The following is a 26,119-nucleotide window of genomic DNA, read 5'->3' as shown; positions in this document are numbered from 1 at the left end:
CAGATTTATAATAGCTACTTCCAGCTGCAGATTTTTGTGCCTCACATCTGCATATTAAATTTACTTTTCTTTGTATGATTTAGGATTTATTTCCTCAGTCATCATCATGATATTGTAAGTTTACCTCTAGATACTCTTGAACAACTTGCTCTGGAGTGTTTCCCAAAAACACATAGAAGTCGAGAATGCCCCCGATGGTGCGGTAAGTGATGGCTGGGGTGGGCTGGAGGGCAACCTCTTGCAAGATTTAAAAGTGAAAAACATAAAAATTAGAATTTACTCTAGAGTAATAACTGCAAAGTTTTAGACCAAAGGATAGCCAATCATTTGAATATTAAGAAGGTGAATCTAATGCCTCAAATTTTGTATACAAAGGGACACATTCTGATGATCAAGTCCACCCTCGCAGCACAAGAGAGGCAAAGCCTTTGATCTTTGACAGGTTTTGATTAATCGGTGACTGGAGTGTCTTCACTACTGTATCAGGACTCAGGCTTTCATGAAAAAGCACTCAGTTTTGTGAAGGGGTCCAGAATAAGCCACTGTAGCACAGAAATTATTTTAAGCTGAAGACATTTGAGTTTCTGAAATCCGTAATCAGCCAAAAAGCAGAGCTTTCCAAATAAACTCAGTTGTCATAAATTCCTACCCCTGAAGCAACTCCATCTTCTCTGAGACAATATGTTGGCAGGACAGCCAAAGAGACATTATCATAAGAATATCCTATCCACCAGCAGTTCTCCTAAAGCCTCATTTATCTTTCCCAAAAGTCATTTGTTTTTCCATAAGTACCCTTTCTTCCCCCTCCTATTTACATATGAAGGTGGGATATAAGCCCCAAATTCTAACCACCCCTCTGAGAAGTTACTCTGGTGAGTGCTCTCCTGTGTACCTATGTGACACATGTAAATAAACTGTCTTTTCTCTTGCTAACCTATCTCTTGTCCCTTTGACTCACAGCCCCCAAATACTGGGCCTGCGAGGGCAGAGGAAAAGTTTTTCCTTTTTTTTTTTTTTTCATTCAGCTTTTATTTATTTATTTTTTATTTTTTATTGGGGTTCAATTTGCCAACATTTAGCATAACACCCAGTGCTCATCCCGCCAAGTGCCCCCCTCAAGTTTTTCTTCTCTGACATTCACAACGACAAAACCCGTTGCTCCTGCCCCATACCCCATCGCCATTGCAAGAACATAGCCCAATTAGACACACTGAGGTACTAGCCTCAGCGAATCTCACATCAGGCAAAAGCCAAGCTAAAAAAAGTCAGAGACAACATTACAAGTTCAAAATCTATCTAAGCCTCAATAACAATTCTCAGAGAAGTCTCCCCATAGCCTCGGTTTGCATTTAGGAAAAAAGGCTTCAAGATCTACTGAATGTAGTCTTCGATCATAAGAACAACTCACACAGAGTATCTAGGATCCTGAGAACTTGCTCTTTAAGCCTGTCTTAACTTGTTTTCTGGTTCCTTCCAACACCCTGAAACTGTACAATCCTTGTACTATCTCAGTCAATTCTTAGACTATTCTGTATTTTAGAAGCATTTTAGATCACCTAGAGTGAGTCTCAAACAATCTACAAATGAAGGATCAGAGATTTATGTTTTAAATTTCTAATTCTTTGCAATCTGATACTTTCCACAAAATAACATGAAAACAAATTACTAGAAAAGGGTTCGTGTACACACTTGGATGCTACAGCAATGTTTACTTTCCATTTCTATATTCATTTTACTGTACACCTGAACAGTCTGTGAACCATCCACAGGCCATGCTTTGAGTAGCTCTGATCCAGTCCATTGATTCTCAGTTGAAAAGAGGTAGGGATCAATATCCTATCAACCCTGGGAGATTCTAATACGTCTCCTCTACCCCTGTGGTGACTGATTCATTGCCACTGAGATCCATTGTTACTGGTGCAAGCAGAAAAAAAAACTGGAGCATCACTGATCCTGTCTAAACCTTCAAAGATGGGGAAGCTAGCTACTTTGTGGAATCCCTATAATGTTACATTGTTTGGTCTTAAACAAATTGGTCTTACTGTGTATGACCCTTGCGACTCCACTTTGCCTTGCTACCTGTGGATTATCTGAATGAAATATTCATTGCTCGGTTGTAGCTACCTAGTTAGGCCCATTAGGCCCAAGGCATTTGGCTGTTTACTTAGGAGCATCTCTATCAACCCCTCTACTGGATGAAAGTCTAAAGGACAAGAACAAATTAGTAGAAACTGCCTCTGAGTAAATTATAGGAAAGGCTTAGTTGTTTTTAACTCTGCAATAGAAAATATTCTAAAAGAGGCAACCAGAGTCAAGAAAGTCATTAGCTAGGAGAAAAAGCCCTACTCATGGCCACCATATAACAAAAGGTAATGAACTACAGATGGGACAATCAGAGAACATGCAAGCCCCTGAGCTATGGCTTGGCCATTCCTAAAAGGCTCTATTCCTTTTATCACAGTGCTGAAAATTGTTCTTATGCATCTTTTCCATGAATATGCCTTTAGTATTTTACCCATGGCATTGCTGTTCATTAGAAACACTCCAAAGGACAATCCACTAGCATCTTCAAGACACAGGAAGAATGTCTGTGCACCATACAAGTTAGTTCCATCCTGCAGAAAGAAAATTAAAAATACAAATTTACCATCTAATAATCTAAACCCCAAACAGCTGGAAATGACTTAAGAAATCAGTGTTGGGACACCCTGGGTGGCTCAGTGGTTGAACGTCTGCCTTCAGCTCAGTATGTGATCCCGGGATCCGGGATCGAGTCCGACATGGAACTCCTTGCAGAAAGCCTGCTTCTCCCTCTGCCTATGTCTCTGCCTCTTTCTCTCCCTCTGTGTCTCTCATGAATAAATAAATAAAATCTTAAAAAAAAGAAATCAGTGTTAATCATAAGAATAATTGTCAGGGAACTCATGGTCAAAGAAGACACAAATAAATCTATAAAATATCAAGTCTATATTTGGTTGATGTCAACCAAGTGAATTAGTACCCTCTTTTTAAATTGAGCCAGTTATGACCATTTATCTCGTAGAAAGGTGAGCTTGTGATATATGTTAAAATGTGAGAGAACAAGAACTTTGAAACTGTGGTTCAAGAAAATCTATTCCCTCAAAAAGGCTTAACCTAACCCCATCTGCAAAAGCTCCGTCAAGCCTTAATATGAATCAGACATCTCTCTAAAGTGCAACTAGATGGAGCTCTACTCAAGATATCTGGTCTTCTAGTCTTTAGACTAGAAGACTTTAGAACTTGAGCTAATCTTCCAAGACTTTAGAAGAATAGGTCTCAACCTGGGGCTGCATCCCAGTCCAATTAAAACAGAATCCCTGGGGGTGTAAGCAGGCATTGATATTTTGTTAAATTTCTCCAGGAGATTCTAATCAGTAGCCATGTTTGAAATCACTGCTCTGGAACAGCATTTCTCAAATTTTGGTGTGAATAGAAATTACATACGAATTTTAGTTAAATGTGGACTCTAATTCAGTAAATGGAAGGAAGAGCTTAGAGCCCACATTTCTCACCAGGTTATGTCCATTTGAGTAACAAAGGTCCCAGACTCCTTATTAAATAATTCCCAGATGAGCTTTTCTGACTCAACACCTATTCTGTCTTTCTGGTAGGCGTATGATAGAGTAAGGAGCATGGGCTTAACATTACACAGAGTTAGATCCTATTTCTGCTACTTCAAACTTTTTAAAATATTAGGGTATTTCTGAGCCTGTTCCTTGCCTGTTAAATGGAGCAAATTATACTTATTTTTAAGGATTCTTTTGGTAAATTAGAGATCATATATTAAAATAATCGCTTAATAAATTATTCCAATTATCTTCTTTATCCAGAAGCTAATCTGCTTAATCAGGAAAGTTGCTGACCAAGATCTGTAGGTAATATTGCTGAGCCTAGACAGTAACTCTGATTTGGATTTTCACAGTCAAAGCAATATAAAAACTAAAACAAAAATGATACAATAGCAACAAAACTCTATTTATTTTATTATTTCGCAGCCCCAAACATTCTTCACACAGGAATGAGCAAGACAATATTTTAGTTAATATTTTATCCTATTTTGTTGTCAAGCCTGGTATAAGTTAGTGATTTATAAAGGTCAACCCAAAACATATGGACATAATAACCCACCTAGTGTGCAGAGTCAATATTAGTAATGTTTTCTCCACAACTAGTTAATTCCAAAGGAAAATAAAATAAAGAGTATTTGGCATTTATTGAGCACTTTTTATGTAGCAGACACGCTCTTCTAGAGACTATATGGATAAATTCCTTTAATTTCCATCACAGCCCTATGAGGAAAGTATATTACCCCTGTTTTATAGATGAGAAACTGGAAATGCATAGAGGTCACTCACCCAGAACCACTTAATTGGTGAGTGGCAGTATCATTCAAACCTACACAGCCTCAGCTTAGAATCTCACTCTTAACTATTATTCTGTACTGCCAGACGTGACCTTCAAGAATGAGGCTGACCTTCAGTGCAGAGGGGCTCATCCTTAAAGCTTACCCCATTGGGAGTTGTGTCCCGGGCAAATATAGGCCAGGTCTTCCAATTCATATCATGCCTGTACTGTTGGTGCACCTGTTCTCCCAGACCGTACACATTAGCACTGGGCAGTCGGGTGGAGAATTGCAGGAACTGATCAGCAAACAGGAGGGGTCCAATGCCTGAGTCCAGCCTAGATTCCAATGCAAAACACAGGGACAGGCAGGCAAGTAGAGTAGAGAGGACACAACCTTTCAGAAAAATGTCCTTTACATTTTAATGACTCATTATTCCCTGTTTAACTGGTCTCATTCACCCTCCTGTGATGTTCTCCCATTGACATCAAGAGATCAGGACTTCTTTTCCCCTTAGATATCCTACTACATGACCCAAATAGTCTTCTTACATGATAATAGATGTTCTGTAAATAGTTATTGGTAGATACATGGTTAGATGGATGGAGAAAAGGGAAAAATAAAGAGGAAAAAAAATGATCATGCAGTAATAAAAATGAGAAAAAAAAAAGGACCCAGTCCAGTTCCTGGACTACAATAAATGCTTAATACCACCACCACAACATAAGAAAAAGTCAGAAGAGGAGAAGGCAAAAAAAGTATACATTTGGAGAGCCTGGTCAGCAACCATGGGCTGATGACCTTTGGGAGTCCTATTGTAATGCATACACCCTTCCTCAGGCTCACACACCTCCCTCCCCCATGTCCTTCCTACACTGATCCCCAGAGAGGTTCTCAAAACTTACAGAACACGATTATTGCTTGTTCTGATTACTTTGATGCTAAATGGCTGTTTGGAAACCTCAACTTCATAGGTCAAGGGTGAAGCAGCATCTCCTTTAAAGGGTTGCACATGTTCATGGGGCACTTCATACCTGTCTTTGCTCTGATCAGTTAACTGCTCGGGACATAAAGGAAAAGAAAGCCAAAATGAAAACTCAGTATTTCTAAAACAGAAACCTCCCTACCAACAGCAGTGCTTCCCAATGACTATGCTCATGGTACTGAATATGGATACTGAGCCAAATGGCATGATGTCAAAGTAGACATACCCATCATACTACCAAATGCAAATGTTTAATACTTGGGTAGAAATTAGCCTTTAGGTAGAAATATACATTGTAAGTCTACAAAACAGACTAGCTCTAGAATCGTCACAGCTGTGATCATTCTTTTTATTTTCCCTCCTGACTACATTTCACATGATATCATGGACAATTAATTGAAAGCCAAACCTCACCATTTGACTCTATAAACTATGTTCAGGAAGTTATCCCATTGAAAGAAGGCCACAACCATCTTCAACACAGAGGTATGAAGTCTAATGATGGTAGAGAAAAATGCCTCCGTCAGCAACACTGTCAATCTTGTTGCAACTGTAGCCATCAGGTAGAGAATGAGAACCTTTCAAAAAGATTTTTACAGAGGGGCACCTGGGTGGCTCAGTGGATAAGCATCTGCCTTTGGCTCAGGTCATAATCATGGGGTCCTGGGATTGAGTCTTGCATCAGGCTCGCCATGGGGAGCCTGCTTCTCCTTCTGCCTGTGTCTCGGCCTCTCTCTGTGTGTCTCTCATGAATAAATACGTAAAATCTTAAAAAAAAATTTTTTTTAAATAAATAAACCAGAACCTTAAAGTGGAAGCGATTGGACGTCTGATACTCTGCTGTGAGAAGGACATTGTTGACATCATTTCCAAATAGGGATGGAGAAGGCAACCTCTTCAACTGGGCTGTGAACCCTAGTATGTAGAGGGGAAGAGGTTGTGGAAACTCACAAGCAATAGTCATGTAAAAATTAAGCTGTATGTCAAAGGGGCTGTGAAAAGGCTTTATTTCTCAAAAGAAGGGAAGCTCCTGCCTCAGGAGCTGGCTTACCTGCATTCGTTTTTACAACATCACCCTCCCCTTGATAACCATGACTCCTAGAATAGTAGCACCAGGGTACATTTATGGTCCCCTGAGGTCTCCAGCAGCACCCACGCTGATCACATGTGGCCTGAAATAAGAGATGAGTCAAATCATTCCATTTCTTTGTGGAACATTATAATTTATAAGTGTAATTTGAGGTTATGGTATCATTAAGTTCATTTTACAATGATATTTAGAGAAATTTTGCTATATCCCAGTCAATGCACAGCTTGTACTCAAAACATATTTTTCTGGCCAATGTCCTACTCTGTTATTATTATTATATAATAACATAGGGAGCACAATGCAGTCCCATATCTGCCATCACAATAAAATTGGTAACTTTATTTAAATATCCTAAACTACAATATAACTATATCACTAGAAACTCAAAATCACAAATGAAGCTTCACTTACATTGTTTTTTAAGGACTTTGTTTTATTCATAAACTTTGAAATCAAATCAGTTTTGACTTTTAAATGTCTATTACGCGTGTATGTTACATATATGTGATAAATAGATACATACGTACATACATAGTCTCTCAACTTCCCCAAAAGCAGAAACTAATTGTTCCTTGAAACCTAAAGAGATTCTAATTTTTAGTTAAGAAACCTGTCTGCTTTATACCACAATTAATGGTAATTAATTAATTAATTCAAGTGGAGACTAAAATGAATGCAATCCCTTTCTCATGGCAACTCATTTATTTGGAAGGAGCACAAGGCTAACTACAAAAAAGTACAAAGAAATCTTTCTCATGAGTGTAGATTAGGCCTAATAATTTGTAACTAACAGAATAAAGAAAAAATAATAGGATGTTGCTTCTAAGATTTTAGATTACAGAAAGATGATGTCTCCTATCTGGCTTGCTCTTTCCTTTGTTCTTTCTACTGGAGCCCTCATTCTGGGGGAAATGAGATGTGCTGTGCATGGAACCACATGGTAGGTTACTAAGAGACGTCTCTGGCCAATGGCCTTCTAGTAACTGAGACTCCCATCCAACAATCCTGAAGGATCTCGATCCTGCCAACAATCACATAAGTAAGTCTGAAGAGGATCATGCATACTGACAGCAGATGCCTTGATGGCAGTCTTCTAAAATATTTTGAGCCAAAAGCATCCAGCTATCGTAAAGCCAGATTTGCGACCATAAAAAATGTGAGAAAATAATGTTTGTTGTGTTAAGCCATTCAATTTTGGGATAATCTGTCACAAAGCAACAAGTTACTAATACATCTGCTACATATTTTGCAGGTGTAGAACCTGAGACAGGCAGAAATTCACAGAGGTGAAGTGACCAGCCAAAGGTTACTCAGTCAGCTATTGAGAAGGCAATCACCAAAACTTGGTTCTCTTGCTATCCATTGCCTTTTTTCTATACTCTGGATTTAGGTTCTGTTAAGCATGTTTTCAGGAGGACATGGCCATGCTTCACAAATGATAAGACAAAAAAATTGCTTAGATATATGGACAACTGGATCTCATCACATGCTTATTTTTATGTGAATACCAATTTAAGGATGGGAAAACATCTGTGGACGACATGGATGTGGGATCGGGCTGAAGTCTATTTCAATCAGCAGATTGTTTTTTCCTTTTAAAATCCACTCAGATGAAACCTCAGTACATCAAACAAAGAGCAATGTGCTGTAAAGGGTGTTAAACAGAATGGTTTTTGCATGCTTTCCAGGGCTTACTAATTTCTTCATTGAACTGGAAAGGACAAAGATCAAAGAATAGCCAAAGGAGCCAGAAAAGTGCATCGTCTCTGTTGGCCAACTTGAAAAGACCAGTCCCTGCAGTAGTACTAAGGAGTCACGAGAAGTGGGAAGAGAAGTGTGGTGCACATAAACAGGAGAGTAAAAGGGATGTGAAACCTAGAAAAGCTGTCATAGAGAGAAGCTCTACAAAATGATGACATGGATAGGACTGAAGGCACACAAAGGGAAGAAATAGACCCAAGACACAAAGGTCCCTTTAAGTTCTTGTGAGAATTTAAATTTAAGAGGCATTGCTAAAATAATATAGCACGTGTAACTTCCAAGACAGTATTAAAAACTCAGAAGAAAAAAATCCTCAGTGCAAGAAAATAAGGAAAGAAAACACGTTTGGGGACAGGGCAGGGGACAGGTCCCTACCTGTGGGAGCAACACATAATGAAACAGAACAAATGGAAAACACAAAATAAGACCTTAAGAAAAAAAATTGTCAACTGAATGGGAAGTCACCAGAGAGGGAGAAAAACCATGAGAGACTCTTGACTCTAGGAAACAAACTGGGGTTGGTGGGGAGATGGGGTAACTGGGTGATGGGCATTAGGAGGTCACACGATTGTGATGAGCACTGGGGGTTCTACGCAACTGATAAATTTTGAACACTACACCTGAAACTAAGTATGTACTATATGGAGGCTAACTGAATTTCAATTTTTAAAAAAAATTTGTCATGTCAATTATCACATGTTTTATTTTTTTTTTATTTATTTATTTTTTATTGGTGTTCAATTTACTAACATACAGAATAACACCCAGTGCCCGTCACCCATTCACTCCCACCCCCCGCCCTCCTCCCCTTCTACCACCCCTAGTTCGTTACCCAGAGTTAGCAGTCTTTACGTTCTGTCTCCCTTTCTGATATTTCCTACACATTTCTTCTCCCTTCCCTTATTTTCCCTTTCACTATTATTTATATTCCCCAAATGAATGAGAACATATAATGTTTGTCCTTCTCCGACTGACTTACTTCACTCAGCATAATACCCTCCAGTTCCATCCACGTTGAAGCAAATGGTGGGTATTTGTCATTTCTAATAGCTGAGTAATATTCCATTGTATACATAAACCACATCTTCTTTATCCATTCATCTTTCGTTGGACACCGAGGCTCCTTCCACAGTTTGGCTATCGTGGCCATTGCTGCTAGAAACATCGGGGTGCAGGTGTCCCGGCGTTTCATTGCATTTGTATCTTTGGGGTAAATCCCCAACAGTGCAATTGCTGGGTCGTAGGGCAGGTCTATTTTTAACTGTTTGAGGAACCTCCACACAGTTTTCCAGAGTGGCTGCACCAGTTCACATTCCCACCAACAGTGTAAGAGGGTTCCCTTTTCTCCGCATCCTCTCCAACATTTGTTGTTTCCTGCCTTGTTAATTTTCCCCATTCTCACTGGTGTGAGGTGGTATCTCATTGTAGTTTTGATTTGTATTTCCCTGATGGCAAGTGATGCGGAGCATTTTCTCATGTGCATGTTGGCCATGTCTATGTCTTCCTCCGTGAGATTTCTGTTCATGTCTTTTGCCCATTTCATGATTGGATTGTTTGTTTCTTTGGTGTTGAGTTTAATAAGTTCTTTATAGATTTTGGAAACTAGCCCTTTATCTGATATGTCATTTGCAAATATCTTCTCCCATTCTGTAGGTTGTCTTTGAGTTTTGTTGACTGTATCTTTTGCTGTGCAAAAGCTTCTTATCTTGATGAAGTCCCAATAGTTCATTTTTGCTTTTGTTTCTTTTGCCTTCGTGGATGTATCTTGCAAGAAGTTACTATGGCCGAGTTCAAAAAGGGTGTTGCCTGTGTTCTTCTCTAGGATTTTGATGGAATCTTGTCTCACATTTAGATCTTTCATCCATTTTGAGTTTATCTTTGTGTATGGTGAAAGAGAGTGGTCTAGTTTCATTCTTCTGCATGTGGATGTCCAATTTTCCCAGCACCATTTATTGAAGAGACTGTCTTTCTTCCAATGGTTAGTCTTTCCTCCTTTATCGAATATTAGTTGCCCATAAAGTTCAGGGTCCACTTCTGGATTCTCTATTCTGTTCCACTGATCTATGTGTCTGTTTTTGTGCCAGTACCACACTGTCTTGATGACCACAGCTTTGTAGTACAACCTGAAATCTGGCATTGTGATGCCCCCAGATATGGTTTTCTTTTTTAAAATTCCCCTGGCTATTCGGGGTCTTTTCTGATTCCACACAAATCTTAAAATAATTTGTTCTAACTCTCTGAAGAAAGTCCATGGTATTTTGATAGGGATTGCATTAAACGTGTATATTGCCCTGGGTAACATTGACATTTTCACAATATTAATTCTGCCAATCTATGAGCATGGAATATTTTTCCATCTCTTTGTGTCTTCCTCAATTTCTTTCAGAAGTGTTCTATAGTTTTGAGGGTATAGATCCTTTACATCTTTGGTGAGGTTTATTCCTAGGTATCTTATGCTTTTGGGTGCAATTGTAAATGGGATTGACTCCTTAATTTCTCTTTCTTCAGTCTCATTGTTAGTGTATAGAAATGCCACTGACTTCTGGGCATTGATTTTGTATCCTGCCACGCTACCGAATTGCTGTATGAGTTCTAGCAATCTTGGGGTGGAGACTTTTGGGTTTTCTATGTAGAGTATCATGTCATCGGCGAAGAGGGAGAGTTTGACTTCTTCTTTGCCAATCTGAATGCCTTTAATGTCTTTTTGTTGTCTGATTGCTGAGGCTAGGACTTCCAGTACTATGTTGAACAGCAGTGGTGAGAGTGGACATCCCTGTCTTGTTCCTGATCTTAGGGGAAAGGCTCCCAGTGCTTCCCCATTGAGAATGATATTTGCTGTGGGCTTTTCATAGATGGCTTTTAAGATGTCGAGGAATGTTCCCTCTATCCCTACACTCTGAAGAGTTTTGATCAGGAATGGATGCTGTATTTTGTCAAATGCTTTCTCTGCATCCAATGAGAGGATCATATGGTTCTTGGTTTTTCTCTTGCTGATATGATGAATCACATTGATTGTTTTACGGGTGTTGAACCAGCCTTGTGTCCCAGGGATAAATCCTACTTGGTTATGGTGAATAATTTTCTTAATGTACTGTTGGATCCTATTGGCCAGTATCTTGTTGAGAATTTTTGCATCCATGTTCATCAGGGATATTGGTCTGTAATTCTCCTTTTTGGCGGGGTCTTTGTCTGGCTTTGGAATTAAGGTGATGCTGGCTTCATAGAACGAATTTGGAAGTACTCCATCTCTTTCTATCTTTCCAAACAGCTTTAGGAGAATAGGTATGATTTCTTCTTTAAACGTTTGATAAAATTCTCCTGGGAAGCCATCTGGCCCTGGACTCTTGTGTCTTGGGAGGTTTTTGATGACTGCTTCAATTTCCTCCCTGGTTATTGGCCTGTTCAGGTTTTCTATTTCTTCCTGTTCCAGTTTTGGTAGTTTGTGGCTTTCCAGGAATGCGTCCATTTCTTCTAGATTGCCTAATTTATTGGCGTATAGCTGTTCATAATATGTTTTTAAAATCGTTTGTATTTCCTTGGTGTTGGTAGTGATCTCTCCTTTCTCATTCATGATTTTATTAATTTGAGTCTTCTCTCTCTTCTTTTTAATAAGGCTGGCTAATGGTTTATCTATCTTATTAATTCTTTCAAAGAACCAACTCCTGGTTCTGTTGATCTGTTCCACAGTTCTTCTGGTCTCGATTTCGTTGAGTTCTGCTCGAATCTTTATTAACTCCCTTCTTCTCTTGGGTGTAGGATCTATTTGCTGTTTTTTCTCTAGCTCCTTTATGTGTAAGGTTAGCTTTTGTATTTGAGTTCTTTCCAGTTTTTGAATGGATGCTTGTATTGTGATGTATTTCCCCCTTAGGACTGCTTTTGCTGCATCCCAAAGATTTTGAACGGTTGTATCTTCATTCTCATTAGTTTCCATGAATCTTTTTAATTCTTCCTTAATTTCCTGGTTGACCCTTTTATCTTTTAGCAGGATGGTCCTTAACCTCCATGTGTTTGAGGTCCTTCCAAACTTCTTGTTGTGATTTAGTTCTAATTTCAAGGCATTATGGTCCGAGAATATGCAGGGGACAATCCCAATCTTTTGGTATCGGTTCAGACCCGATTTGTGACCCAATATGTGGTCTATTCTGGAGAAAGTTCCATGTGCGCTTGAGAAGAATGTGTATTCAGTTGAGTTTGGATGTAAAGTTCTGTAGATATCTGTGAAATCCATCTGGTCCAGTGTATCATTTAAAGCTCTCGTTTCTTTGGAGCAATTATCACATGTTTTAAAAACTTAATTCAAAAGACAGAGATAGCTTATAACTACAATAATAAATTCAGCTATAATTGCTTAGAAATCAATTCAGCTAAAACGGCTCGCCTAAAATTTAAGTTCACAAAAGTGCATAAGAATAAAAGGGGAAGAAACAGGTATGTGAATAGGACCCTAATTAAAGGCTAGTGTTGCTATAGCAATATCTGACAAATAGGTCTTAAGTAAAAATGCACTATTAGGGAGACGGAGTCACTATAGGATGACAAAAGGTTCAACGCTCCAGGAAGATGTGACATAGCAAATTGATATTCACCTAAGAAATAAGACTCAAGTATTTACAGAAAATTTTTAAAGAATCACAGGGTAAAACTGAAGAAGATAGTATATGATGGCCTATTTTCAAGGAGCTGGCTCAATAATTGACAAAGTACATAACAAGGTAAAGATGTTGTACTTTATTTTTTACTTATTTTACATTTTACATGATGGATATATACAAGCTTTTTTACCAACACAAAGAGAGCTCAAGTGAACTCAGAGGTGGTGAGAAACCAGAGGCTGAAGACACTATGTAAGACCTAATCAAGTTCTGCTCTGCCCAAGCCCTCCCTGAGGTCTCCTCCAACCCTGATGCTTCCCCACAATTAAAAGAGAGAAAAAACAAAGAGGGAAGTAATTTATACCACAAGGAAACATGAAAGGGAAAAGAAAACTAGGGTTCAGCTTTATCTATGAACAGAAATGCAAAAGTCTAAAAGAAAAAGGGCACACAGCATTAATGGAACTCAGCAATATATTTGATAATAACGAGTGGCATTTCTTCTAGAAACACAAGGATCTTCTGATATCAGGAAATCCACTTTTGTAATTTACCACAATAATTTATCAAATTAAGTACACCTAAAAAAAAAAAAGTACACCTGATGGTCATTTAAAATCATCAGCTATTCACCATAAAATTCTTAGCAAACTGAAATAAAAGGAAATAAAAGTAACTTCCTTAGTTGGATAATGGTATCTACCAAAAGCTACAATAAGCATGTTACTAAATGGAGAAATGTCAGAAACATACCCTTTAAAATAAAAAGAATACTAGCTGACTCCTGTTCTGACTTCTTATAATTAAAAATATATTGGAGGTCTTAAAAAAAATATATTGGAGGCCTTAACAATACCTTGGGCCAAGAAAAGAAAGATAATTTATGAGACTAAAAAAGAATAAAGCCAAATTATCATTATTTCCAGATATAATATTGTCCATGTAGAAATCCAAGATTTATAGAGATGAATTTAAAATCTCATTATTATTTTAGATGCTTTATTTTCTTCTGAAGGTTGTAACTTTTTCCAAATGCAAGGGGAAAAGGTCAGAATTGCCACAATGGAGTGAGGAGGCTAGAGGAAGAGCAGGTTTTAGCACATATGGGAGATCAAGAGTTCAATTTTGACATGTTTGTTTTGAAATACATTTTATTTTATTTTTTTAATTTTTTTATTTTTAAAATTTTTATTTATTTATTCATGAGAGATACAGAGAGAGAAGCAGAGACCCAGGCAGAGGGAGAAGCAGGCTCCATGCAGGGAGCCCGATGTGGGACTCGATCCCGGGACTCCAGAATCACACCTGGGGCGAAGGCAGGCGCTAAACCGCTGAGCCACCCAGGGATCCCCTGAAATACATTTTAGATACCCGAATGAGAAAGGTGAATTGGCAGTTGCATACATAAATGTGGAATTCAGGGAAGTGATTTAGGCCGAAGACATTAACTGTGATATATAAGTACAGAGGAGTTGCCATCTGTAGGCAGGACCCTGAATAAAATCATCATAGATTGAATACAGATAGAGAAGAAATTGTGCAATATTTGGAGGTCATATAGAAGAGGAAGCATGAGGAAAGGAGACTGAGAAAAGAAGTGGCTGTCAGGTTAGCCACAAAGCGTATGTGATGTCCTGTGAAGAGAGCTGTTCACCCAAAATTGGTCCTTGGATAAAATGGTGACATGAGCAGCAGCCACAATTGCCAAGACAATAGTGAGCTGAGAATTTCTGCTTCCGTCTGGGTTCAAGCTACCCACACTATAGCTCTTTTCGGATCATCCTTGTTGCCTCAAGGTATGGCGTTCACAGATTGTCAGCTTCCGTGGACAGGAGACTGACTATCTGAGCCAACTAAACAAGCAGTTAGTAACAGTTGGGGGATTGTTCGGTGAGGAGAAATTTGGGGGGGGAGGGCGGGAGGAAAGAAAAACACATTCAGAGTAAAAGTTGAAGGCTAGAAGCCACACAAATTCATTATTAAAACCCATCTTATACCCTATGCTGATGGAAACTTATTTATTAGGACTAAAACTCTAAATTTCAATAAAATACGTGATATGAATGAATATTCCTTTAGAACCTTCAAAATGCCCTCACAGTGCCTTCTTATCTCCTGCTGATAGGCTTGTACAGATAAAACTGAAAAAGTTGTAACCTTATCAGAGTAGAAAATACTTGCGACATATATAATAAAGATATGAATTAGAATCCAAGGGTGTTTGGGTGGCTCAGTCGGTTAGGCATCTGTCTTCAGGCCATGATCCCAGGGTTGTGGGAGGGAGCCCCTAGTCTATCTCCCTGTTCAGTGGGGAGTCTGTTTCTCCCTCTGCCCATCTAGCTCCCTCTGCTCGTGCTCTTTTGCACGCACACTCTATCAAAAAAAGGAATTGGAATCCAGAATAACACAAATAAGAAACTTGTACAAATCAAATATTTTAACATAAAAGAGAAATTGTTGCCCTATACACTGAAGGATACATGTCTAAGAAGAAATCAGTTATTAATCAGAAACTTCCTCAGAAGTAATTCCACATGTCTTTCCACATGTGAATTGAAAATAATCTCCTGATAAGATTATGCATACTTTGGAATTCGTGCATTATTAGGTCATCAGGAAGCAGCAGATCTAAGATAGAAAAAACAATCAAGACCTCAGCAACTGTAGCATTTCGAAAAAAAAAAAGCAGGCAAAGTTGCAAGGGCAAATGCAAGCAGGTACCAAGGAAGGATCTCAGGTGTAGAGAAAGTCAGCAGCATTAGCCAGCTCCTGCCACTGGAGGAAATGGGCACGGGCTTCCTTCCGGCTGCACTGGGCTTTGCTCACCTGGCCCTGCCAACCCTAGTGCTGGCTCTGCTAACCCCATGAAGCCCCATCCTGCTCTGTTCTGTATTGTCCAGGGCATTCTGCAGCCTTTACAGTTACTGATGCCTACTCTGAGCAAAATAAGCATTTCTCTGCTGCTGTTTAAAATGGCTGCAAGTTCTCTGACATACTTCCTATCAGGAGGTGGGATCTTTGCTCTTTCCCTTGACTTGAGTCTGGCGGATGTGAGCAACAGATTGCAGCAAACATGCTGCTGTGTGGGTTCTGGGCTTTGTCTTTAGAGGACCAGTAGCTTCATCTCTGTCACTCCCATGGAAGGAATCCATGGGCCCTGCTATGGAAGACCACTGAGACATCGAGAGAGATCCGGAGGCCATAGCACAGAAAAAGAGAGAGACCCAGGGGAGGTCAGTCCTCTTCACCATCTTCACCAAGGTGCTGAGCATGTCAATGAAGATATCTTGGATCCCCTGGACCAGATCAGCCACCAGCTATATAGCATCAAGTAATCCCCGTCAACACCATATGGAGCAGAACCATCCACACCAACCCTGCCCAAATCTCTGACCCATAAAATCATGAAATATAGTACAATGACTGTTGCTTTAAGCCACTAATTCTGGCTCACTTTGCAGGAGTAGATAAATGGAGAGTCTGGGCTCTAAGAAAGAGGGGGACTTAGAACAATTTTAGCTAGGCTGGTGTTTAGTCCAAAATAGAGAGAATCTAGGGTAGATAAGGAGGAGCTGGGCTCACAGTTTTCCAGCTCTTCCCACAAAAGCAGTATCACTGGCCTTCAGGAGATCCCCAAAGCATTGACTTGCACTCATTCAAATAAAATAGGTTCCATATCCAACTATAAATACATTTTTAAAATATCTAGCTTCCGTATTTTTTCTGCCTTCTGTTGTTATAGGTAACAAAGACTTTACTTTCTAAAAAGGCAGTGGATGGGATGCCTGGGTGTCTCAGTGATTGAGTATCTGCCTTTGGCTCAGGTCACGATCCCAGGATCCTGGGATCAAGTCCCACATCAGGCTTCTCGAAGGAAGCCTGCTTCTCCCTCTGCCTGTGTCTCTGCCTCTCCTTCTGTGTCTCTCATGAATAACTAAATAAAATCTTTTAAAAAAATAAAAAGCCAGTGGAACATGATGTTGTGAACAAAAAGAACCAGAGAGTCTCAGTACAAGGACAATGAGTAAAATAAGGAAAAGTATACCTTTTTCAAACAATGGCAGAAATTTTAGAAGTTAAAAAACACTTTATGATAAAGGAATTCCAAATCACCTTCTAGTCATCAAACTATTACCTATTTTTATAGCCAGTATCTTTGGTAAAACGAATGAATAAGTAAAATTAGCCTCAAATCAGTGAAATCCTGTAATTACAGACTATTGTATAATACACACATTTCGAGTCAGGTTTTACAAGTTACCTTGGGCACTTCCTTCCATCCCAAAGTGAGGTCTGGTGGCAAAGACTTTCAAAAACATGCCACTCTGTAATTCTGAAAATCCAGACTTTCTAGTCCCCCCAATAACACTAAAGTGAATGTTCAGAACATCTGCCAGTACTTTAGAGGTGAATATTCTAAAATCGTGGAAAGCACAGAGTTTAGTATAATTCCTGGCTCATGCTCAGCATGCATTTGTTTAATGGACAGATTTACCTGAGCACACTGCCTCATTTCACTGACAAAGATTTGACAGTCTGCAAGGAAACAAGTCTTAGTGATCAAGTCACAGAGTTCTTCAGGTGCAAAGCCAGGACTAGAACCAGGTACTGGTGCCCCCCTAACATGCTGCTGTCCAAGGGCTACACTATTATTAACTCAAGGATAAAGCATAAACTTGTCTGTATACAGGGTTTGACAGCCCACTGCTCTTCCTAGCACCAAATAATGGCTCTTAACTAATGTTGTGTAAACACAGAGTAATTTTGAAGGTGGAGACTCATAATGATCTTTGCAAAATGCAATTTGCTTGCTGATATTCATAAGACTTGATCCAGTAAACACTTCTTGATTTAAAAAAATGGAATTTGCAAAAATATATCACAAGCCAACAAGTATATAATACATAGATAATTACCAAGTGTGTCTGCTATAAAATATGACAAAATTTCTGAATAAAAAACATGGTAACTTCTCAAATATCATCATAAAGATTATCACTAGTACTAGTGTTATCCATAGAAAGGACTTACTGTAAACAGTTCTCAGTTTACCCATTCTAAAAGTTAGTCAGGATATGCAGGTTTATTTTAAGCATGTAAACCTGCTTCCCATGTTTATACAATATATTCTAATCCTGGCAACCAATGAGTTTTAAATTACTGTCTATGGGCTCTTTCCTGAGCTGAGTATCTGGAATTGATTGTCTTTCTGCTCCCAGCCATCAATGGGATCTTTCAACTCTTGAATTGTGGGTAAAAGTTCTGAATTTAGCTAAAAGACCTCATGATGAGGTAGAAAGTGATATGCTCTTTCAGAATGGATAGATTTCAGATAAGTATAGAGAGTTGTCTCTAAAATCTGCACAGGAGATGGCCTATATGCAGCTTTAGAGGCACAAAATTTAAATCCAGTCGAAGATGACAGATTGAGATATTTGAACTCGACCCAATCAATAAACAGTAATGAAGGCTATTAGTATTCAAGTTGAGTAGTAATTTGAGTTGAAATGAAAGTAGGATGTTCAAGAGGGTAATTTTAATCCCATGTGTAATGAAACAGAGGAGAAAAAATTCAGAAGAGGCACTGGGGAGTCTATGGGAGTAATCATGAGGTGTAAAGGGCCAGCATGACCAAAGTGAGAAGGGAATAAAGTGCTTATTCTGGGAGATATTGTTAAGGAAAATGTTTAAAATATATAAAATATTGACCAAAGTGCTTGAAGGAACGAGCCAGGCAAGAGTTCTGCTGTCTCTGCCACCAAGACAAGAAGCATAACAGAGGTATGAACAGAATCTGATGGTTGAGGAGAGAAATAAGATTTGGTGAAGGGTGACGAGTTCAGGAGAGGTGATCAAGGGACACCCAAGTGAGATGCCCTGCAACCAGCTGCAAGCCCAGAACTAAACATCAGAGGCAGAGATTTTGATGACTGAGTCATCCTTTTTTTCCCCACCGAGACTCGTGGAAAGGACTCTTGGAGTTCTTTCTCTCCCAAAATATCTCCCAAGAGTATTCCATGGGGCTTGACAGATTCATAGGATTCCCTCCCATTATTGGGAGTGAGAAACAATGAGATCTACAACAAAGAATTACCTGAAGGGAAATTTATACTGTTAGTTCCTCATAAGTAACCCTGGAGGAGACAAAGAGATAGGATTGATAAAATGTCACAGCAATGGCCTCCACACTGGAACATTCCACTAGCCTCGTATCAATTTCATAATTTCTTTCCATTCCCCTACTCCACACAGCCATGTACTTCCCTTTAACATGTACATTATATAAATACATCATTATCCATAGACTCAGCCTCTCAACAACACTCTGGGGCAGCATATAGTACCCAGGATATTTAAAACATGCACCAAAATACATAAGATATATCTTCTATGAAGAAACAGGCCATTGAAAGTACTCCCAGAACATTTCTCTCTGGCTGAGCTAAAGAGGAGGCCAGTGAATGAATGTCAAGGTCACAGATTGATTGGTCAAAATATAGAAAATATAGAAAAAGGCAAAGTTCATTTATTAAACTATAATCTTGATACCAGAGAATTTATTTAAAGGGTTTAGGCTAAAACACCAAAGAAACGTTACTAAGGCAATAATGACATCTGAAGTTCAATAGTCAATATCAAGCTAGGATGCTTTAGGAGAGTGAATAGACTTAGGATGCATTAGAGTCTTCTAGCTGGCCTCCCGAGCAACAAGGTTCCCAGCACACTGTGAGAGGGGCAATGAATGGGTGTGGATCAACCTTCCGCAAACCAAGTGTGCCAAACATCCTGCTTAGATGTGGCATATCTAGACCACAACTTCCCTTTCCTATTGACAAACCAGTACATTAATGGTCCTCTCTCATCAAGCTCTAATTTACCTTACAGTCTCAGGCAATATCTTCTCTCTGGCACCCACTCTGTATCTTGGCCATATGGGACCATTTGATATGTCATGTGTGTTCCCCACAATTTTCTCGTCCATCACTTTGTTTACATTCCTCTTCTATCTTGAATCCACTTTCCATTCCTCCTATTTGTGTCAAAATCCTCCTTATCTTTAACTCCACACTGTCATCTCAATAATATTCTCTTCTAATCTGTGATCCCCATCATATTTCTTTTATATCTTATGACTTTTGTTTCATATGCCAGTTATTTATTTACTTGGCTTATCTTCTCTACAAGAATCTATGAGAAGAAAAATATTTCATTTAATTGAGCCTATCATCCCAAATGCTGAACTTTGACATCTGGCCTCATACCAAAGCGCTCTGCTTTTTCATTCTTCCTGTTATTTTCTTTTTCCTTTATTCCTGTTTTGATGTTCTCTTTTCTTTGTTTCTAATTACATGATTCTATTCAGCCTTAAATGGCTGTCCCTAGCTGCTATGTATCACATCAAAAACTAGCCTCCTCTACCTGACTTCCAAGGTCTTCCAAAATTTAAATCCACCTTTCCTGTTCAGTTTTGTTTCTTCCTACTCCCAGAAGGCAACTCTCTTCACTATTCTAAGAGAAGGTCAAGTTCATTTCAGTCAGGCTAAGATGCCAGATAAAGGGAACTAAATACTATGATATTCTTGGTAAGTTAAGTTGGTCTAACTGGAAAAATTTTCTACTTACTGCCCAGGCTACTACCCTTTGGTGCCATAAACAGCTAGTCAGGGCACTGTGTCATCCTGTCTAGGAATTTCCTGATCCTTAACTATCGGTAAGATTGAGTCTCTCTCTTGCCTTCAACATAGTACCTGTACTTCCTGAATAGTTCTATCCCATCACTCTGCTCCAATCTTAGGCATCTTCTCTATACCAAGCCACTTATCTGGCTCTGATTCCCTTCTCTGCCTTAACTTCACACTTCCCCCAATCCTGGTCCATCACATCTTACGGCTGATCTCATCTGTTCTCTCTCGGCTGCAATGGTTCTCATTGACTCAGCATCTATGCCCAGTCAGTCAACACCAAAGTCTCAAACTGTAACAATTCCCACTTTCCACAGTTCCCCTCTCTATGACTTGGGCTGAATTGTGTCCTCAGAAAAGCCATGTTGAAGTCCTAATCTTTACCCCTCAGATCATGGTCTTATTTGGGAGTAGGACTGCTGCAGATATAGTTAGTTAAAATGAGGTCATAGTGGAATAAGGTAAGCCCTTAATCCAATATGCCAAGTATTCTTATTCAAATGAGAAATTTGAACAGACACACACATAGGGGGAATCCATGTGAAGACAGAAATTGGAGTGATGCAGCTACAAGCCAAGGAATGCCAAGGATTGACTGTTACTACCAGAGGCTAGGAGAGAAGCATGAACAGCTTCTTCCTGAGAGCCCTCAAAAGGAATCAATACCCTGCCAACATCTTGATTTGGGACGTGTAGCCTCCAGAAATGTGAGAGAGGCAAAAAAAAAAAAAAAAAAAAAAAAAACAGAAAAGAAAAAAATGTCTTTTGGCGATAGGACCTTCAGAAAAACCAAAACAGCAACTCTCAAGATTATTCCAGCCTACTAATAATATGATGGCTAGAGAGATCAATGTGAGCGTGCCATGTGCCCAGGTAACACATGCAGCCAGTGTCCTATCTGTGTCTGATACAAATCTGCCATTTCACATCAGTGGACTTCACTCAGAAGCCTGTATTTTGTTTTCATTCATTCTTAGTGTGAAAGGTGATTGAAATTGTGTGTGTAATGAACTTTACAACCATAATAATCAGCTGGACTTAGCTGATGATCAGGAAATACTGCCATAAAATAAAGACCAGATGACTGCACTATCTTTATTCTGGTATTTATTACTTTCTTCCTTCCAAAACATGTCTCCTAAAATTTAGTCCTTATTCTAAATATTTTTTGCTTGTATATGACTTTTCATTGTAGATCCTAGATAGACTTTGGGAATCATGAAAAGAGAGAGACAGAAAAGGCGAGAAACAGAGGCAGTAACAAAGTCAGAAAGAACTAGTAACTGAGTAGTGTTGCCAGATAAAAGACAAATCCATTTTTAGTAGAAGTTCCAAATCTTGCCTGGGACATTCATGCTAAAAACGTATTCATGATTTATCTGAAATTCATATATATATATATTTTTTTTATTTATGATAGTCACACAGAGAGAGAGAGAGAGAGGCAGAGACATAGGCAGAGGGAGAAGCAGGCTCCATGCACCGGGAGCCCGATGTGGGATTCGATCCCGGGTCTCCAGGATCGCGCCCTGGGCCAAAGGCAGGCACCAAAACGCTGCACCACCCAGGGATCCCCATATTTAATTTAATCTGGAGTTTTCTCACTCTTCTCCCAAAGCTGCACTGTTACTCAGGCGTGGATACAGGATTCATTTGCCTGAGCCACCAATAGTCGCAATGCAGTTTGCAACTCCCGAGAGTTACAAACAACAGGAATTAACAACAAAAACTATCCAATAGCATCAACTCTTAAATGAAAACAAGATCCAAAATTCAAACCTTTGTTGGTGGCTGGTCAGGAATGCAGTTGATCCGTTCTGCTTCATCTACCACCGGGCACACAGCAGAATTAGGGGTGGTACTTGCTGTCCCAGGATCTGGGGTAACTACTGTCCCAGGATCTGGGGTAATCCCAAAAACAAACATAAAATGACCATCAGACAGATTTAACATTATAAGCATTTGATATGGAACACCTGGCTGGCTCAGTGGTTGAGCATCTGTCTTTGGCTCAGGGCATGATCCTGGAGTCCTGGGATTGAGTCCTGCATCAGGCTCCTTGCAGAGAGCCTTCTTCTCCCTCTGCCTATGTTTCTGCCTCTCTATCTCTCTCTTTCTCTCTCTCTCTCTATGTCTCTCATGAATAAATAAATAATTTTAAAAAAAATAAGCATTTAATATGATTGTCACAGTTCTCAATACCTCCAAGTCTATGAAGTATATGAACTCTACTACTCCAAGTATATGAATTCTACTGCTGATTGGGCTTCACCCTGACGTCCTTGAAATGCACACATTCACTTTAGAAAGCCTCATTTTGTTCATGCTAACTGTATTTACCTCTGTGTATATTGCATCCTCTTCTTCCACCACCAACACCCTTTTTGAGATGGTTCACATAAGAGCAAGGAGTTTGGCATTACCATTAGATCAAAAGTTCACCAAGGCAAGAACCAAATCTACTTTCTCTAGTCCAGGAGTCAGCAAACTATAGCTCATGGGCCAAATCAGGTCACAGCCTGACTTTTAAATAAAGTATTGCTGGAACATGGCTACACCCACTTTTTAATGTATTATCTATAGCTGCTTTTGTGCTACAATAGCAAAATTGATTAGTTATGAGAGACCATATGGCCTGCCAAATCTGAAGCATTAAGTACCTGGTCCTTCACAGAAAAGTTTGCAGACTTCTCTGGTCCTTTACTTATACCCCCAGCAGCTGGTTACAATATGTTTGCACATAAAACATGCCCAGTGTGTGCTGTCTTGAACTTTACCACCCTAATCAGAGTAACCTCAATTCTGGTTGCTCTGTCAACAGGCATTCCCTCAACAGGAACACTTCTGAGTGATATTCTTATGTAAACATAAAGTCTCATATCTCAAAAATGTAAAGGAAGGCCACCAATCTAAAAATTGGCAGTTAGGAACTGCCCAAGGGCCTTGATTCAGATGTTAAAATCAGTTAAATAAAAAGGACACATTTATTACATTCTAAAATAAGGAGGTGAGAGTTCTTTAAGTTACTCTGTGGTAAGTTAATAAGGACATTAAAATAGAACAATGAGGCTTTTAATTAGTTTTCTAATTTCTTTTCCAATTTAAAAGGGATGGATTAAAAGGACTTCAATTTTGTGCCACTTTCTGCATAAGGATTTTAGTTGCATCTTCAAGATCATGGAATTTTAAGAGTTAAACCATCTTTAAGATTATTTGATCTAACCCCTCACAAAAGTAGAAATTGTCAGGGCTGGGACAGAGGGAGTGGGAGCAGAGAAGTCTTCTTCTAGCCATAGACTGACCCTTCATCACTTGGTTCACAGAAGCTGTTCCTAGATGAACCTGATAAGAAATCAGGGATAACTGAGCACAATCCAGCCCCTGTTTCTGAATAAGACAATTCAATAATTGTCTAATTAAAGAAGTCTGGTAGTTGCTACTTTGTTAAAAACAGAACTTTCACCTAAAATACTTTGATTATATATTTATTCGATTGCCTTGCATGTAAGAGATAATTAGTTAATAAAGGTTAATAATGTTGTTAATGAAATGAGAGTTCATCAATGCAATTCAGCAAATTTATGTCAAGAGTCAGTTGTGGAATCCTGCAATGTGCTAACTGGGAAATAAAAGTATCAGCTTAGGCATTCAGTGAATACCTAATGAGCTGCCACAAGCCACAGTTCCAGTCAGGGGCTCACCAATACACATATAACATCCCTCCCCCCCATAAACACACAGACGCATTCACACCAATGGACAGGAGACCATCACTTCCCTGCCATTTATGAGGTTTCTACTCTGATAAGAGCAACACATAGAGGAGAACATCAGAGTTCCTTGTTACCTTTTGATTCCAAAGAATCTTGAGCTGAAAGCACAAACAGAGGAATAGTGATGATAAACACCATAAGCAGAAGAACACTGAGCATAAGCTCCAAAGTCGTGAAATCTTTCCACCTCCTTCTTGCCATCTGCAAAAAAAAAAAAAAGAAAAGAAAAGAAAAGAAAAGGCGGTGGGGGGAAACAATTTTAGATTTGAGTTTCATTTAATTTATCTAGTAATTTTGTAATGGACAAGCTCAAATGTCACTTAAGTAAAATGAATAACTAGCAAACACTCAGGTACACATCCATCATCTAGATTAAAAAATTATCAATTCATGACAATCTTGTTTTGTCTTTATTCCTACTTACTTCTCTCCCTAACCTTAGATTATTTTAAAGCAAATCTTAGATATTTTTGAATCTGAAAGTATCTAAGTATTGGGGCATCTCACTGGCTTAGTTATAGAACATGTGACTATTGATCTCAGAGTTGTGAGTCTGAGCACCATGATGGGTATAGAAATTACTTAAAAATTTATTTTCAATATTTAAGTATTAAAATATAAACTTCATGCAACCCAATCAAGATATTGTTAGAACACCAAAGGTATTTTTAAGATAATTTTTAATCATCAAATATCTAGTCAATGTTGAAATTTCTCTCATTGTCTAATATTTTATAATTTGTTCTACTTTCATCAGGATGCAAGCGAGATTTCTATATTGTAATTGGTTTGTGTCTGTTAAGTGTTTTGTTGTTGTTTAGAGAGAGAGCGCATATGCACTTGCATGAGCCTGGGGTAGAAAGAAGGGCCGAGAAAGAGAATCTTAAGCAGGTTCTGTGCCCAGCATGGAGCCCAACGGGGGCTCAATCTCATGACCCTGAGATTGTGACCTGAGCCACAATCAAGAGCATGACACTTAACCAACTGAGCCACCCAGGGTCCCTCTGTTAATCTTCATTCAATCAGTAGGTTTGTTCTGTAGATTTCCCCATAGTCTGGATTTTGTCAATTGCATCTGTGGATACACTAATATGTTTTTCTACCCTTATGTTTCCTGCAAATTTAATTACCAGATCTAGAGTTTTGGCAGATATAGGTCTTTTAGCAAGAATGGTGCATAGCTCATATACAGTCTTCTGGCAAGAGACACATAAAATCTAGCAGATTCTCCCTTTTTCATATTAATAGCCATTGGTGAGTATATTTCTTAGATCCATTATTTCACTAGTTGTGACAGTGATACTGTAATTATACCATTCCTTATATACTTGATGAAATATTACTATAGAGAAAAACTTCCCCTCATCTGTTATTTGCACATAAAGATAAAATTCATATATGGAAGGTAGGATAAATGTTTGACCCTATTTTCTGGGTTTCAGAATAAGGAGTTGTTGCCCTAACACCCTTGAAAGAGGACCAGTGAGATTATTTGCCCAATATATTTGTGAAGTTATGGATTTAAACACATCTTATCTGTACTAATCCAATGATATTATTATTATCATTAATGCTCATTCCGTCTCACCTATACTTAGTGGGAGTCTCTTCAGATTGGTTCCTGGTAGTCTTTGATAGTTTCCTTATTCTCTGTTATAACATGAAGATCTAGGCTTATTTTGTACATCCCCTTCCCCCAGACTCAAATCAAACATCTTTAAGGAGGCTTTGTGTTTTTTTTTGTTTTTTTGTTTTTTTTCAGTGGGAACAATACTCAGAAACCACAGTTTCAGTGAGAGTTGGTGAATTCTACAACTAAAGATACCTAAAGTATCATCCTGACCAACTGGCTACCTTTGGAGTCCCAGGAAGA

At 38.9% G+C, this 26,119-nt stretch overlaps 1 protein-coding gene across 4 annotated transcripts in view; it reads right to left on the bottom strand.

Annotated features, from left to right (window-relative positions):
- The window catches only part of MGAM (maltase-glucoamylase), a 97,275-nt gene that overhangs the window by 53,293 nt on the left and 17,863 nt on the right, over positions 1-26,119 (bottom strand). For all 4 annotated transcript variants that reach the window (XM_072777491.1, XM_072777492.1, XM_072777489.1 and 1 more), the window contains 8 exons: positions 24,321-24,447; positions 22,253-22,374; positions 6,400-6,520; positions 6,154-6,263; positions 5,269-5,420; positions 4,530-4,701; positions 2,516-2,615; positions 125-237 (listed from right to left, as the gene is read on the bottom strand). In XM_072777491.1, coding sequence (XP_072633592.1) covers positions 125-237; positions 2,516-2,615; positions 4,530-4,701; positions 5,269-5,420; positions 6,154-6,263; positions 6,400-6,520; positions 22,253-22,374; positions 24,321-24,447 — 1,017 coding nt within the window. The remainder of the gene's footprint in view (positions 1-124; positions 238-2,515; positions 2,616-4,529; positions 4,702-5,268; positions 5,421-6,153; positions 6,264-6,399; positions 6,521-22,252; positions 22,375-24,320; positions 24,448-26,119) is intronic.

Source organism: Canis lupus, chromosome 15, assembly GCF_048164855.1.
Source record: "Canis lupus baileyi chromosome 15, mCanLup2.hap1, whole genome shotgun sequence".
Lineage (NCBI taxonomy): Eukaryota > Metazoa > Chordata > Mammalia > Carnivora > Canidae > Canis > Canis lupus.
Note: the sequence above shows the minus strand (reverse complement) of the source record. Positions and strands in the feature narration are given on the sequence as shown.